The sequence below is a fragment of the Electrona antarctica genome (assembly GCF_951216825.1).
Source record: "Electrona antarctica genome assembly, chromosome: 20".
Taxonomy (NCBI): Eukaryota; Metazoa; Chordata; class Actinopteri; order Myctophiformes; family Myctophidae; genus Electrona; species Electrona antarctica.
The window spans coordinates 39,849,439-39,866,443 of record NC_136801.1 but is presented as its reverse complement, the minus strand read 5'-3'; the positions used below and the strand labels follow the sequence as shown (position 1 = coordinate 39,866,443).

Genomic DNA, 17,005 nt, shown 5'->3' with positions numbered 1-17,005 from the left:
TAATCTGGTGTGCAGGTGATGACATGCACATGACATGCACAATATAATTACATTTTCTTTATTTTATTTATAATGGGCTTCGGTGGCAACGAGGGCCAAAACTGGTGTCCACCAGGTGGCACTAAAATAGTTTTAAAGGACAACTTTAGTTTTTTTCATGTTTTAGGTTGTTAAGAGAAAGTAAAAGATGACTTTTGGACCGTTGTGACTTTTGTCTACCTTTGCTCCCATGATTTTGTCTTTAAAGGACAACTTTAGTTTTTTTCAACCAAGGTTCATGTTTTAGGTTGTTATTAGAGAAAGTAAAAGATGAGGGTTATTTTTTTTCCTTTCGTTATAGGGATTTTAGCAGTTTTTGACAGGGGGCGGGGGCATTCGAGCATGGGGCTAAATATATATTGTTTTACAAAATATTATGGTGATTTATTTTTTATTATTTAATAGATCCCAGGAAATTACATCTGTCCACAGAAGATCACAGGATCTACTGAATGTGATGGAGGCCTACTGGGGGGAAGCCACACTGTGTGTCATATACTGTAGGCTCAATATGTCAGTTTGAGACATTCAGTAGATCTCGTGATCTTTTGTGGCCAAATGTAATTTCCTGTGGTCTAGTAGAACTATATTAAATAATAAAAAACAAAATAGCTAGAACATTTTGTAAAAAAATTACAAATTTAGCCCCATGCTCGAATGCCCCCGCCCCCCTATCAAAAACAGCTAAAATCCCTAAAACAAAAGAAAGCAGCAAATGAAAAAAAAAAATAACCCTCATCTTTTACTTTCTCTAATAACAACGTAAAACATGAACCTTGGTTGAAAAAAAAAATAAAGTTGTCCTTTAAGGTCTTTATTGAACATTAACGGTCACTTAAGGTTTTCAAGTTTATGGAATACACATACAGTACAGTACGAGTAGTACAGTACTGTACACTCTGACAAGTTCTCTCTGCTACTTACTGTGTGTTTTCTAATGTATTGTAACTATTATTGGTGATCTTGGAGCACTTTACAATATTAATGACATACTATTTATGTGACATACTATCAGGTTCACACAACACAATGTTTTATCATTAAACATAACTGACAAACATAACATTCTTACATTATCCACTTTCTCTTATATACCCCTGCAGGAGAGTCATTTGGTGTCCCCCATAGCGTTCACATTTAACCTCAAATTCAGTTACGTTTATGCACAGTTTCTCAACCTTCCCTGTTCTTGGGTAAACATTAACTTTTGACTAATACAAGCTCACAATGTACAGGCTGTTTGAGAACTTTACATGTCCTGCCATTGGCAATACAGTAGACTAGACCTGTGCCCAAGGAAAACAACTCGCCTAAACACAACAGTTTTTACAAAATCTCATTGCTTCTACATCTTTCTTTGAGATTTACATTAGACAATTAAAAATCCGATATTTTCTCCCCTTTTCCGATCTTTTGAAAATCATGTGTTCCGATCACGACAACCCTAACATACATACATAACATACCTTTTATCCACCCGGCATTACGTCATCATCGACAGCCAGTTATAACCCAACATTGAAACATATCCTAATTACGTCACCATCGACAGCCAGTTATAACCCAACATTGAAACATATCCTAATTACGTCACCATCGACAGCCAGTTATAACCCAACATTGAAACATATCCTAATTACGTCACCATCGACAGCCAGTTATAACCCAACATTGAAACATATCCTAATTATGTCACCATCGACAGCCAGTTATAACCCAACATTGAAACATATCCTAATTACGTCACCATCGACAGCCAGTTATAACCCAACATTGAAACATATCCTAATTACGTCACCATCGACAGCCAGTTATAACCCAACATTGAAACATATCCTAATTACGTCACCATCGACAGCCAGTTATAACCCAACATTGAAACATATCCTAATTACGTCACCATCGACAGCCAGTTATAACCCAACATTGAAACATATCCTAATTAGGTCACCATTCAGCATCCAGTACTTTCAGTACTTTCAACTTACATACATGTATACATACATACGTTAGATTGTTACTCAACCAATATTGAAACGTATCGTAATTACATCACCATCGACAGCTGGTTTATTTAAAGGTTAATTTGTTGTTTGCAGTGCAGTTCTAGTTATTATTGTCTCTGGCAGGCTGAAGGCTGTGACGCCATCTGCCAACACAAACCTTATTTGACTAAATCAACTGTTGATGTAGTTGACTGAAATCATATGATATGAAGAAGACTAGACTGTACTAAAACGTAAACATTTCACATGTGTATAATCGGGCTAAAAACAAAATCAAAATGTGCTGTCAAAATGAACACTGATCGGTAAAAGAAAAAGAAAAAAAGTGAAAAAAGAAAATACGTATACGTACAAGCCCTGAGAATATTCTTACCTTCAGCACGCACAAGGTTCAGAGTATGTGTCCACAAGACGAGGAGACAGCTTTGCACTATCACATGCATTTTGTTCTTCATTGAACAGCCCATTAGATTCCAATGTTTGAACGTTCTAATGATTATAACATCCAAAAGCTAGCATGCACTGTTGACTTTACAAGGCAATGATAGCTCAATGATTTACACAAGTGTGTTCCACTCCACTGTTTCTCAACCAGTGGTCCACAGACCACCAATGGCCCATGACATAATTATATGCACGTGGTCAGGTTATCGGGTGCAGTACTTAGTTTAGACAGTATTTGGTTTAGACATTGTCATTGGTTAGACCAGTCATTAGTCCTGCAACTACAACCTATCTCAAACCCTCACCCTAAACCTAACCTCCCACGGGGCAGCACACCTAAACCTAACCCATGTCTAACCAATGACTAGTCTAAACTAAGTATGCACCCCCAGGTGATCTACACGTATCTATCTGTCTGTCTGTCTGTCTGTCTGTCTGTCTGTCTGTCTGTCTGTCTGTCTGTCTGTCTGTCTTGGACAGCATTATGGTTTAACTGCCATCTAGAATGCACCGTAAGAATGTACAGTGTAAGCCTAATATCCTGGCAATTATCTATAGCCTATACTGTATACCGTAGTTGACTTTTTGAGGGGCGCTAGCCCCTCCTATGCCCCGCTTTGACGGTTTGTATACACACAAACATTGTCTTAACTCAAACATGGAACACCATTGACAATGAATGGCCAGCTTTGAGTGTTTGTGTAAAACAAACATTGAAGACGAAGGTGAGGACGCAAATTGTGACTGGCCGGAATGAGATGATGCATGATGCATATGGTGAGAAGAGCGCCCCTCACTTCACACGGGTGTGATTTTTAATGATAGGAAAGGGTCCACAACTCAACATTTAGGGACTAAACAACAGTATTCATATAAAGGTCCGTTTTCTTTTTACATTTTGGTAATCATTGGCCATAATCAATTGAGCAAACAAAACAGTGTGTGCTCATCCAAAAAGCTACAGCACCCTTTAAGGTTCAAAGACACTTGTAACATATCATTATATTACAGACATATAGACATTGTTGTACTTCAAGCTCCTTCAACGGTGTGATGATATAGATACAAATGAAAACAAATTAATTTAAGATTGAAAGGTGAAAAAGTAGGCCTAGTATAAAAATATGATAGCGATAAGAAAGAAATGACATGAAGCAAAACAGCTATACAAATATACAACTATCAACAATCGGCCTTACTTCTTAAATACATCTATAGAATTTGGGCATTTAGCAGACGTTACACTAAACCCACATTTTCTCACACCATCAGTAAAGCCGGGTATATTGTATCCAATATAATAAATTCAATGAAAAAAATATTCATCAAAGTACAACATACAGCAATTTGAGGTACTCTTCTATAATATTTTAAACACAAAAAAGAATAAAAGAAATGTGTGTATTATTATTTAAAAAAATATTCAAAAATAATAATTTCCCTCCTCAGACATCATCATTATGAAAATCACAAAAAAATGATATTCAAAGATTCGTACACATTTTCTACACATTTCAAAAGTAGCAGATCTACAAGCTCATAACACGTCACAATGTGATATGAGCATGTTTATCTATTTATGTTTGTCAGTTATGTTTATCTAATATGTTATAGCCAAAGTATAAAATATTAGTTAAAGCGGTTAAAATCTAAAGTGACAATAATGCTTTCCTGGTGTTAATGGCTTAAGTAAGTACACGTTTAACCTTGAACCACCACGGCTCGATGAATGCAATTCATTCACGGGCAGTCCTGGAAAAAGAAAAAAGCTTCACTTCTAACTGTTTGGCGTGCTTCTGGACAGAACAGACCTGCTGTTCAGATTAACGGTCGCGCACGAGAAGCGCTTCTTCGCCAGCAGACGTCGCAGATGCCGCCTGAACTTCTTCCCCACGAACGTGTAGAACACGGGACTGACGCAGAAGTAGATGTACGCCATGTTGCGCGTGACCTGCAGCGCGTAGCCCAGCGTCCACCTGTCGAGGCATTTTGAGAAGTTTAAACATTTAATATCCCTTGTGAAAGTATATTTTAAGTATGTTTAGTCAGTTGGTTAGTTAGTTAGTTGTTGTTCGGCCTAAAGGAAGTAACCTTTGAAACTGCATCTCCAGTGAGAACTCACATGATTATTTACTAGGGGTGTAACGATACATTTTAACCCATTTTAGGCCTGACGTTGAAATAAAAAAAAAGTCTTCTGAAAGAATATATATTCAAAGATTTGTGCCGCATTTTCACGATTTTTCAAAAATAGCAGACCTACAAGCTCGTAGCGCGCCACTCGGTGGCGCGCTATGAGCTTGTAGATCTGCTATTTTTCAATAGCTAAAGTATAACATAATGCTTAGTTAAAACACCAAAAGGGGTTCCCACCCAAAATGGGTTAACAGCGATACGATACGTATCACGATACATGGTTTGACGATACGATACATGGACGACATTGGTTCATTCTGGCGATACGATACGATTCAATGATTTTAAGTTGATACGCACACAGGCCAATTCTACTTACTGTATATGGAATGGAAAAGTTATTTACATAGCAAATCGATTCGATGCAGATTATGGCAAAACGATACGATACAAAGTCAAACAATACGATACGATATTTGCTGTTTACATATCGATATACTTCAATTTATTTTATCAATCGATATTTCGATACAGTTACTATATCGTTACACCCCTATTTACTCCCTGTGTTTGTTTGCTCTGCTATGACTAGTATTGTTCTTAGACAGTAGTGACTGTTTCTTCAACTCGTTATCTGATCTAACCAATCAACAGACCTTCATGTGACATGCAACATGTTCCTAGTTGTAGCTGTGGGCATGTATACAAACAAACTGTGAATCCCTGTTGTTCAATGAGCTAGACAGGGTTTCCATTGCATTGAGACAGGTCATGTACGTTTTTTGGCTCAAGTAAAATCACTCATACTTTTGTCTTGTCTATATCGTTTGAGCATATAGTACAGCAGTAGTTCCCAAATTGACACCAATTAGCCCGCGGACCCCAATTTGAAAAGATATGCCAGGGAACCACCATAAGATTTTTACGGCTGTAGCAGTGATTCTCAACCCGTTTAATTTCAAGGACCCCCGGTTTGACATGCATTAGTCTACGGACCCCCATTTATTGGCATTTCCAACCCTGGAGGCTGGGACCCCCAATTTATATTGTAAAATCAATGTTAATTGAACTCTGAGAGTGTACAAATGCAACCAAATTGACCCGTTAGCATCCATTTGGTTCCATTTGTACACTCTCAGAGTTACAGACCCATAAGGGTCCATTTGGTTCCTAACTATCATTTAGCTGGGGACCCCCTAGAACTCCCTCAAGGACCCCCCCGGACCCCACTTTGGGAACCACTGCACTGCAGATTCTGCGTCGACACACCTGGCGATCTCCTCGCATGGCGCCTCCCCGGCGCCTGCGGCAGCGTCGTGCAGCGCCAGCACCACGTTGTACGGCGCCCAGCAGGCGAAGAACAGCAGCACGATGGCGAAGATCAGCCGCACCGTCTTGAACCTGGTGACGTTCTTGGACGCAGCCACGGTGGCGGCGATGCGGGCGTAGCAGTACACCACCACGGCCAGCGGCAGCAGGAAGAACAGGAAGAGCTGCAGGTGCTTCCCGGCCGCCCTCAGCGCCGCCACGTCGACCCCGGCGGAACCTAGGGCTGCACGAAACGGACAAAATAAATGTCATATCTCGGTGTTTATGCCAAATGTTGAGATATTGATACGACATTGCCGTTAAAATGTCATATTCGGCCTGGGCCATGGCTCAGTGGTCCAGGCACCTTGGCTGGTAATCCAGTCTGGCAGTGTGCCGCGGGTTTGACTCCCGATCCCAACGGCCTTTACTGCATGTCTTCCCCCCATCTCTCTCCCCATTTCCTGTCAGCCTACTGTCTGTCCCTCCATAAAAAAATAAAATAAAATAAAGGCGAAAGTCACAAAAAAACATACAAAAAAGAAAAAAAAGTCATATTTTAAGTGTTGCAACGTTGAAAACTAAACATTATTCCAAAATAACAAGTCAATATCATTCTTAACTTTAAGGGGTATTGTGTTCCCACACAGTCCCCTTTCATGACGATGAGCGCCCCGGAAGACAATTTCCAATACATTTTTCCTATAGACGTTTCATAAAGTATTTATTTCAAGACCTGTAAGCCTCGGTCAAAGCCAACTCGGATCGTGACAACTCATAACAACAAACAAATATTTTTGTGCCGAACACATTTTTTTCTTTCTTTATAATTAAGTTAATTCGGTTTGATAATGTCATGAGTTGTCACGATCCGAGGTTTGACCGAGACTTACAGGTCTATAAAGGAGCATTCAGTGTTTTGGGTGATTTGGAGAAAGAAAAACGGTCCGCCCCGGTAACAAGATGTGCACATGCACACGCTCTACAGTGGGGGGAAGTACAACAGACCAACAGCACGTGCACCAAGGCCTGCCCCACTTGATCATGATTGGAGGAAGGCCCCTCTCATCCTGATTGGATGAAGGCTTTGCCACCCAAAGCCCAAACCGAAACTAGGGTTTTTTGACCCCAGGGGTTCACTGGGGACAGGGAGGAACTCCTTATATGGTCAGCACACTTTATAGTAGGGAGGATTATCCAAAAAATAAGAAAAAATAAGTGATATTTGAATTAAGTGAAATCACTGAATATACCTTTAAATAAATACTTTATGAAACGTCTAAGGGAAATTAATTGGATATTGTCTTTCGGGCCGCTCGACTGCGACCCTCTATATCGACGATATATCGCAATATCGCAATAGCGTTGCCTATTTTGCGATACCGCATGTTCACAACCTCGATAACGATATCACGACATATCGTGCAGCATTTACCGGCAGCGGCATAGTCCTCCTCGCAGAACACGCTGTCGAGGTTGTCGAAGGTGGCGTAGAGCATCACGGGCTTGATGCACGCCAGGCCGCTGAGCAGCCACGCCGCAGCGCAGGACGCGGCGGCGTAGCGTCGCACGCGCAGGCGCGGCGCGGCCAGCGGGTAGACCACGGCCAGGAGGCGGTCGACGGTCAGCAGGGTCAGGAAGAGCACGGAGCTGTAGAGGCCCAGGAAGTAGGCGCTGCCGACCACCTGTTGATTTTTGACGGCAAAATTTTGATTTTGTTTTAGTCATAGTCTTTTGAATACAATGGAATTTTAGTTTTAGTCATATTTTCAGTCATCTGAAATGTTTTAGTGTTAGGGCTAGTTTTTGTCGACTAATTATCATAAGAGTGTGTTAACCCAGGTGAAAAAGTAATGTATTTTAATATATTAAAAATATACTTTTAGTACATTTATTATACTGAAGGTATACTTTTGTACTAAAAGTATATTGGTACTTTTGTCAAAGCATGCTAACAGTAAAAAAATTTCCAATACATTTTTTTACAAATATAATCAGAGTTTATTCAATATATATTTCTAGAAAGTACATTGAATGTCAACATAATTCTAATTCAATTAAATGTACTTTTCAAAAATGTATTCTGATAATGTTAAGTTTTTGTTGAACTTAAGTACATTTAATTTTAAATATATTTTAAACTATTGTATTTGAAGTTCTTATACAGTATACTCCTAGGAAAGTATCCTCAATATGCACTTATCTTAAGATATACTATAATATGCATATAACAAGTATACTTTTCACAAATACAATCAAAATATGTTCAAGTATACATTTTTGTAAGTATGTTAATGCCCAATGTATTAAAGTTTCACTTAATTATACTTCATAAAAGTACATTTTTCATCAGTGCATTTATAGTATAATGCTGACAAAGTATACAGAAAAAGCATTACACTTAAAGTTTACTTTAGTCTACTTTATTTTAAGTATACTATTCATGAATGTTCATGGATGCTATTAGAAATATATTTCTTACATTATATTTGTAATGTATTGTTATTAAGTAAATTCAAAATATATTGAATATATACACATTAAATGTCAACATAAATTAATTTGTAATTTGTTTAAGTGTACTAAACAAAAATATCAAATGTAATCTACAAGCTACAGCTTGTGGATCGGCTATTTTCAGCATGCAGCCAAGTGTAAAATGACTCGTCTTTTAGTTCTACTGGATCTCTTTATCCAGTAGAACTTATTTAGTCATCACAGCTTGGTTTTTATTTAGTTTTCGTCAGTGAAAAACGTTAGTCGACGGACATTTTTCGTCATAGTTTTACTCGACGAAATCAACGCTGCCTGCCGACCCACCTTGCACATGGCCTCGCCGAAGACCCAGCCGGCGGAGAGCTGGTGGTAGAGGCCCCAGAAGGGCAGGCTGCACGTGAAGATCAGGTCGGAGATCACCAGGTTCAGCAGGAAGATGTTGGTCACGCTGGTCGGCTTCTCAAACCTATAGTAGCAGGAGAGAGACTGTTACGGACCATTATTATTATTATTATTATTATTATTATTATTATTATTATTATTATTATTATTACTATTACTATTATTATTATTATTATTATTATTATTATTATTATTATTATTATTATTATTATTATTATTAATGGCCCGGTTTCCCAAAGGACACCTGTTACACCATGGTGTAAGACTTGTAGTGCTGAACATGTTCAGATGCTTCTCTAGGCCGCACACAGAAGCCTGTGAACATAGGCATTTCGTGCATAGATGTGCCACGCAAGTCCACGCAAGTCCTCAGGCCTGGTATGGTAGGCCTCAGGTCTACCATTCTGAAATGTAATGTAATAATATTTGGACTGCTGGTCAGCTGACAGTAGGCTCTCTTTTCTTCCTGAGAGCTAAAAAAAAATACATTGCATGGATGAACCTGGGACGTACCTTCAGTGATGTTTCCTGAGGTCAACGGGGTTTCGGGTCTTCCAACATCATACCCCTCACTCAGGCGACCCAGCCGGGGTTGATCAAAGGAGGAGCATCTGAGCATGTGTCTTACACCATATGCGTTTGGGAAACCGGGCCAATGTTTCTTCAGGTTGACTGAGGCCTATATATACTGTATGTGAACCTCAAATAAAATTCATGGCATGCAACATTGTCTTTTTCTTTTTTCTTTACATTTCTATCCTATGATTTTGCAGCCCATTTTTTTAGGGCTGAAGTGGTTACTGTATGTTTTGTAATAATAATCAAAATCTACAAAGTAACTATAGTAACTAAATTCAAATAAACATAGTGAAGTAAAAGTACAACATTTGCCTCTGAAATGTAGCGGAGTAGAAGTAAACGCACTGTAGCCTCGGTAGACGTAGTACCAAAGAGATTTAGCAAGAGTCACCATCTTTGCTTTACTTCCCGTATCTGCGTGAAGTGGGCGGACACATTATTAGGAGACGGGAAGAATGTTGGAGTCTATTCATTTCCAGTGGGAGAGTGAACGTGAACACAGCTTATGAACCATTCCTTGAACTAAATACTGGACCCACTCTCGTGAGATTTGAGCGGAGTCCGGAAGAGTCTCTCTGTCCATCTGCAGTCTGACAGACGACACATAGGGGGCTCTGGCATCTGGCCCTATATGAGATTAATATTATAACTATAATGGACATATTATAAGTGAAATAAAATGTGTGTCCCAATGCTTTATAATATCATTTTCCATAACTGTCTTAGACTCTTGGTTGATGGGGGCTGATTTGGGAAATGGGAATTGATTGATTGATTGAAATATTTATTAACAGTCTGCAGAATTACAGTACATTTCAAGCACAACTCAATACAAAGACTGTTAACTGTGAGTGGACGACCCAATAAAGCATTACACAAAAATAATAATAATGACATTGAATGGCCATATAATGCTCTCAATGCTCATACACATGACGTTGTCAGTGTTGTTGTCAGCCTGGGAGAGGAGAGGGGGAGGGTGGTGGGGAGGTCGGGGGAGAGGCAAACCACGCCTACTTTACTTATAGGCGACCATGTTGTATAGCTTTGTGTACCATTTCGCCTCTAGTGGCTCCAACCGAGATCCACCATTAAAAATCTTTGGTAGTACCCAGTGGCTACCCACCTGTAGATGATGAGCAGAACCAGGCCGTTGCCGAGGACACTGAGTACAAACATGACGTAGTAGAGGTAGGAGAGCCGTGTGCCCAGGTCGTTGTCCCCGCTCCTGTCACACAGGTGCACCTCGTTGGCGTAGTCTTTGTCTGTGTAGTTCCAATCCTCCCAGTACGACGATGTGCTGTTCATCTCTAATAAGGTCAACACACACACACACAACAAATCAGCAGTGGTGTAAAGTAATGAATTAGGCCTACTGTACTTAATTATTTTACTGCTACTGTAAGTACGAGCATATTCGTACCTAGAGACGTTATCTGCTAAGTACGAACATGTTCGTACCTAAAGCTTTACACCAAATATGATGGTTTAGCCGAAATTCACCTTTTAACATTGGCCTCCGTCACCCCCAGCACCAGGATTTTTGCACACGGCCCCCATAGACCTCCAGTCAAGGTAGGATCTCCAATGCCTCATATCTCTGAAACTACGATCGATGCTGTCCTTGGTGAACGTCATCCATCCGATGTTCGGATGTGATTTGTGATTTTCTATCGCATCGCTCCCGACATGTTAACGTTTCTGGCAAAAGGTAAACAGTGTGAGCTACTGCTAATATTAGCCGATCTTTACAATGATGGTCTCCATGCCGGTAAAGTGGAAATGAAACTACCTATACGGAAAAAGCCCTGGCAGGGTTTAACTACCTTATCCCGCCACCAGGTGGCAGACAAAGAGTTAAGTACAATTTTGAAGTATTTGTACTGGAGTATTTACAATTTCCAATACTTTTACTTCTTCTCCACCACATCGGATCCAAACATTGTAGGCTTTTACTCTACTACATTTATTTGAAAACTTTAGTTACTAGTTACTTTGTAGATTTGTATTATTATTACAAAACATACATTAACCACTTCAACCCTACTTCAAACATTTGAAGATAATAATTTGTTGGTATAGTGGATGAGTTCTCTCTCACAAGCTGCTTCCACTGGTCTCGGTTGCTCATTGCCACACCAAGTTCATTCACAGTCAGTCCTGTGTCCCTATACTCAGAACACCTGGAAATGTGAGTGCTCTTGTTCCTCTTGATGGACAGACAGGGTAGGGTAGTCTCCACAGAAGAATATCCCAAATGACCTGCTGGTCTTTTGCTCTGTGGCAGTGTCCAGCAAAGCGGAGTCTTCTTTGTGCCACAACAACTGAGATGGGAGGGATGCCTCCATAAATCTGAGCTTTAGTGGGACGGTCCCTCCATGAAATAAAGGTTCTAGACATGCATGAGGAGGAGTACAAGATCACAAGGTCAATGACCTTGTGATCCAGTGAATCAGTAGCCTATACTTCTGACACGTTCAAGATTTTCTTTTTAAAAAGTTTCACTTAATTCAAATATTGTTGTTGTTTTGTTTTTTATAATCCTCCCTATAGAGTGTGCTGACCATATAAGGAGTTCCTCCCTGTCCCCAGTTAACCCCTGGGGTAAAAAAAAACGTAGGTTTCGTTTTTGGCTAGGGTTAGCCATGCAGCCTTCATCCAATCAGGATGAGAGGGGCCTTACTCCAATCATGATCGAGTGGGGGCGGGCCTTGGTGCACATGCCGTTGGCCTGTTGCGTGTCCCCCCCCCACTGTAGAGCGTGTGCATCCGGGGCGGACCGGGGTTTTTTCCAAATCACCCAAATCACTGAATCCTCCTTTAATATCAGTTTGTGAACACAACAATGTTTCCAGTCCACTGTTCTCTTTTGGAAGTTCAGCTATTTCCACCCAGCAGCAATGAAGCAATGTTTTTGGTCGGCCATAAATTCAACTAGAGCTGTTGGGAAACGTGGGATATGTCACGTCAGTCTTTTCCCATAACAACAGCCAGTGGTGGGAAAAAAAGTACTCACATGTTTTACTTAAGTAAAAGTATAAATACTGCAATGCAGAAATACTCCGTCACAAGTAAATGGCCGTAATTAAAAATGTACTTGAGTTTAAAAAGTAAAAAAGTATTGGTATCAAAATGTACTTGAAGTGCTAAAAGTACTAATTACGCAGAATCATTTCAAGTTTCCAAGTGTATATATTTTTGAGTGGTGTAAACCACTCCTACAACTGGCTTTTGTGTGCAGAAAAAAATGAGCATGGTTGCTATGTTCAAAATAATTTCTGACGTAATTAAATCACACCCGGGTGAACTGGATGACCGTAGCAACCATGGTCATTTTCTCTGCACAGAAAAAGCCAGTTGTGAAATCACATCCGGGTGTGATTTCATTACGTCAGATCAGAGCTGATCAGGCTACATAATACCTTACCTTATTTCATTATGTTAGACATTACGTCAGACCACAGCTGATCATGCTATATAAAACCTTACACCACTCAGTTCACACGGGTGTGATTTTTTAAATTGCAGATCTACAAGCGTCACAATGTGACATTGTGAGCTTGTAGATCGGCTATTTTCAAATGGCCAAAATGTATAAAGGGCTGAAGTGGGTAATGTGATGTTTGCAATACTATAATCAAAGTAACTAGTAACTAAAGTTTTCAAATAAATGTAGTGGATATAGTTAAAGGTACAACATTTGCCTCTGAGATGTAGTGGAGCAGAAATGGACATTGGAAATTGAACATACTCAAGTGAAGTACAAACACCTCAAAGTTGTACTTAAGTACGACTTAAGTAAATGTACTTAGTTACTTTCCACCACTACATTTATAGGAATAAAGAATGTTACTCACCAAAGCTGTGTGATTCTGTCTGCTGTTCTGTAAATAACAGAAACGGAGTGAGCCCAAGTACTCAAAGATGTAAACCATCCCATCTGGAGGAAGTACTTCTTTTGGTATGCGTGTGCGTGCGTGTGTGCGTATGTGTGTGTGCGTGTGTGCGTGCGTGCATGCGTGTGTGTGTGTGCGCGTGCGTGCGTGCGTGTGCATAGCGATGAGAGGCATGTCTATGTGTAGGAGGGGACAGAGCTTGGTTGAGAGAAGAGAAGAATAATGAATCAGAAATATCTATTTACATTTACATTTAGGTTTATTACGCCAAAGTGGTTCACAAAGTGGGGTCCGTGGACCCCCCGGGGGTCCTTGAAGGGGTTCCAGGGGGTCCCCAGCAAATGAGTTACTGTAAGATACCGTAGCATCACAATTAGTTTAATTAACCACTTTAACCCTATTTTACAATCTATAGGATATTAAAAATCACACCCGTGTGAAATGACTGACGGGCGCTCTTGTCATCGTACAACAATTTATGTTGGCGGACATAAATTCACTTGGCCCTTATTGTCTTTGGTTAGCCGATTTGCTCGTTTACATATGATGTTAAGTTTTCCCTTCAATGTCAATGGCGTTTAATGTTTTGATGTTTCATTTATGTCATATTTAGGCGGAATTCTGACGTAATTTCTCCATTCATTGTCAATGGCAAATATTGAGACGGGTGGGGACTATAGATTTAGCGGACATTTGACCAGAATTCCCCTCTCACCGTCAATGGCAAGTCTTGAGACGTGTGGGGACAAAAGCTGTATATAGGAGGGGCTATAGCGCCCCTCAAAAATAACTGACCAAAAATGTGCAGAGCAGAGCTGAGACATTGTGAGAAGCTCACACATGAGCTTGTAGATCTCTAGCTTAAAAAACGTTTATTGTCCTTTATTTGTCCTTTATTTCCCCTGTGTGTGGACCGCTAGCTAGCCGGGGTGAAGCCCCAGGGGTGCCATTTAGGACCTGGTAGCTGTAGGGGTCACTGGAGCCGCTGGGGGCTGTAAGAGTTATATAATAGGTCATGTGTTCATCATGCCTCTTATGCTTTGTGCGCCGTGTCGCGTATATATACCAAACATAGCCGGTCTACAAGCTCATATTCAAGCTGAGCTTGGAGATCTGCTATTTTAGGTGAGTGAAATGTGAAATGAACATGCATGTTGGGAATAAATGGGAATAAAGGGCCACTTCACCCCTTTTGTAACCAGAGCTTATTTTAATTGATGTTTAGGTCAAAACATTCCTGGGGTTTTACGTGTAATATGTTTTATATAGTACCACAGACGAAAAACAGTCTAAGTCCAAATTTCAGACTGACCCCTCCACGAAAAGGCCTCGTTGTCCTGAACCTTTATCTATCATTTATATATTATGGATCAATAGTGTGGACTTAGACTGTTATTCGTCTGTGGTACTCATATATATATATATATATATGAGACGAAAAAGGACTCCTGCACATCCAACAAGACCCGTGGGAGGTGCAAGTCTAGTTAGCAGGCATAGACATCAAAAAGGGAAAAACCTTCCAAGGAAGGGACTGCACACTCCAGGGAACAAAGACGGACAACTTACTGCATCAACTTATTTATTAGCACGACGCGTTTCGCCGTGAGCTTCGTCAGGTGCTAGCACCTGACGAAGCTCACAGCGAAACGCGTCGTGCTAATATATATACGCGTGCAAATGTATACTATACTATACTATACTACACTATTGTGTGACTGCAGTTTCTTCCAGCAGTGAAATGTCCCTACCCATTTTGACCTGAGATCAGATTCTAAAAATGTCTTCTAAATCCTGACAGTTTTCTGAAAAAGCTATGTTTCTATGTCAGTCGTTCTTTGATTTTTCAAAAATAGCAGACCTACAAGCTCGTAGCGCGGCACTCGGTGCCGCGCTATGAGCTTGTAGATCTGCTATTTTTCAATAGCTAAAGCATAACATAATGCTAACACCAAAAGGGGTTCCCGCCCAGAATGGGTTAAGGAGGGAGGTGACCCTATATAGATCATATGACCGCACTATTATGTCGTCTGTCAGACTGCAGATGGATTTGCCTCGCTAAAAAAGGTCATTTTGATAAGAACATCTTGGAAATATTGTGTCATCTTGGAAATATTGTGTGCCTTGTGATGATTGGCTCCAATATTTAGTTCAGTGACCATGGAGCTATAAGGAATGGTTTCCGAAGCTGTGTTCACGTTCATTCTTCCATTGAAAATTAATAGAAGATCCAATCTTCAATATCAATGGTGTTTAATGTTTTGATGTTTAATTTACGTCATATTTAGTGGAATTATCAGCTCTTATCATCATACATCATCATGCATCATCTCACACTGGCCAATCAGAATACCTGTTGCCTGTGATTGGTTAGCTGATTTGCTCGTTTACATATGACATACATTTCCCTTCACTGTCAATGGTGTTTAATGTTTTGATGTTTCATTTATGTCATATTTAGTGGAATTCTGACATAATTTCTCCATTCATTGCAGATGGATTTGCCTCGCTAAAAGAACATCTTAATATTGTGTCATCTTGGAAATATTGTGTGCCTTGTGATTGTTCAGATTTATAGCTATCCACGATTTAACTTGCTAAGTTGATAGCATCATGGTCCATAGCTACGCCTACTGAAAGGCCACAACTGCACAAAAGAGTATGTCTTTACTCAAACTGTCTAAATAATATAACCCAAGTGTCTTTTATACTTTTATTGTCGTTTAACAAACATACATTTAAACACATGAACTATTTATCTAGGATTGGTTTAAGGGTTAGTTTTAACCCAGTTTAGGTTAGACGTTTAGTTAGTTTTAACTAGTTAGTTAGTTGGTTCGTTTAGTTTCGTTTAGGTAAAAAACCATTGGTCTAATGTGAGTTGTTGTTCATCATGTCCATGTGGTTACATGAGGTGTGGATTCTTCGTAGTTGGTTTGAATCTGACTGCTAGAGCCCCACGCAGGGTTTATAAAATCTCTGTTCAGTGGAGCCCGCCCTGTGGGCGGTTCCGTACCAACCTGGCATCATTGGCTGCTGGCACATTGTAACAGCCTTTCTATTGGTTGAAAGACCAGGAAGTATTACAACTGACATGTGCTTTGGCCGGCTAGTAGAACTGGTTTACAGTGGCTCTGGTTACACAACTGCTGTTTGCTGATTTCAGCTATTCACCGGCAGTTTGCCCTTATCACAACCCCCGTTGTGTGTGAGGCCTATTTGAGGAAGTTTCTCCGGCTTGCTTCATTATGGCAGTCCTTTGTCTGACTACTCCAAGTCTATACATTCAATCCATACATTACTGCTACATTACAATAATTAGACATTCAATGGATAATTACACTGAGGAGTTTTAGTAGACAAATATTGGTACATACAATAGTTACAAGCACTGACATTCTCTTAGAGGGAGACGGAGGTGTCACATTTCACACCTTCCTGTTAACTTGCTTTGCCAGCAGTAATGGTGACCTCTTGTCGGGTCAACTCTGGGATAGTACCTTCATTATTGAACAATACCAATATCATGGATATTTCCACAGTGATGATTGGCTCCAATATTTAGTTCAGTGACCATGGAGCTATAAGGAATGGTTTCCGAAGCTGTGTTCACGTTCATTCTTCCATTGAAAATTAATAGAAGATCCAATCTTCTTCCCGTCTCCTATAAAAAAGGTGTGCGGAAGCCGCACACACACG

At 40.1% G+C, this 17,005-nt stretch overlaps 1 protein-coding gene across 1 annotated transcript; it reads right to left on the bottom strand.

Annotated features, from left to right (window-relative positions):
- Nucleotides 1-4,266: 4,266 nt before the first annotated feature.
- On the bottom strand, nucleotides 4,267-13,352 carry LOC306913326 (chemokine XC receptor 1-like; the record flags this gene model as incomplete). The annotated part of the gene is made up of 6 exons (XM_079489914.1): nucleotides 13,268-13,352; nucleotides 10,537-10,720; nucleotides 8,754-8,895; nucleotides 7,369-7,618; nucleotides 5,895-6,177; nucleotides 4,267-4,465 (listed from the first exon to the last, which is right to left on the bottom strand). The coding sequence occupies exons 2-6, from the start codon at nucleotides 10,716-10,718 to the stop codon at nucleotides 4,267-4,269; spliced, it is 1,056 nt and encodes a 351-aa protein (XP_079346040.1). The 5' UTR covers nucleotides 10,719-10,720; nucleotides 13,268-13,352.
- Nucleotides 13,353-17,005: the final 3,653 nt, after the last annotated feature.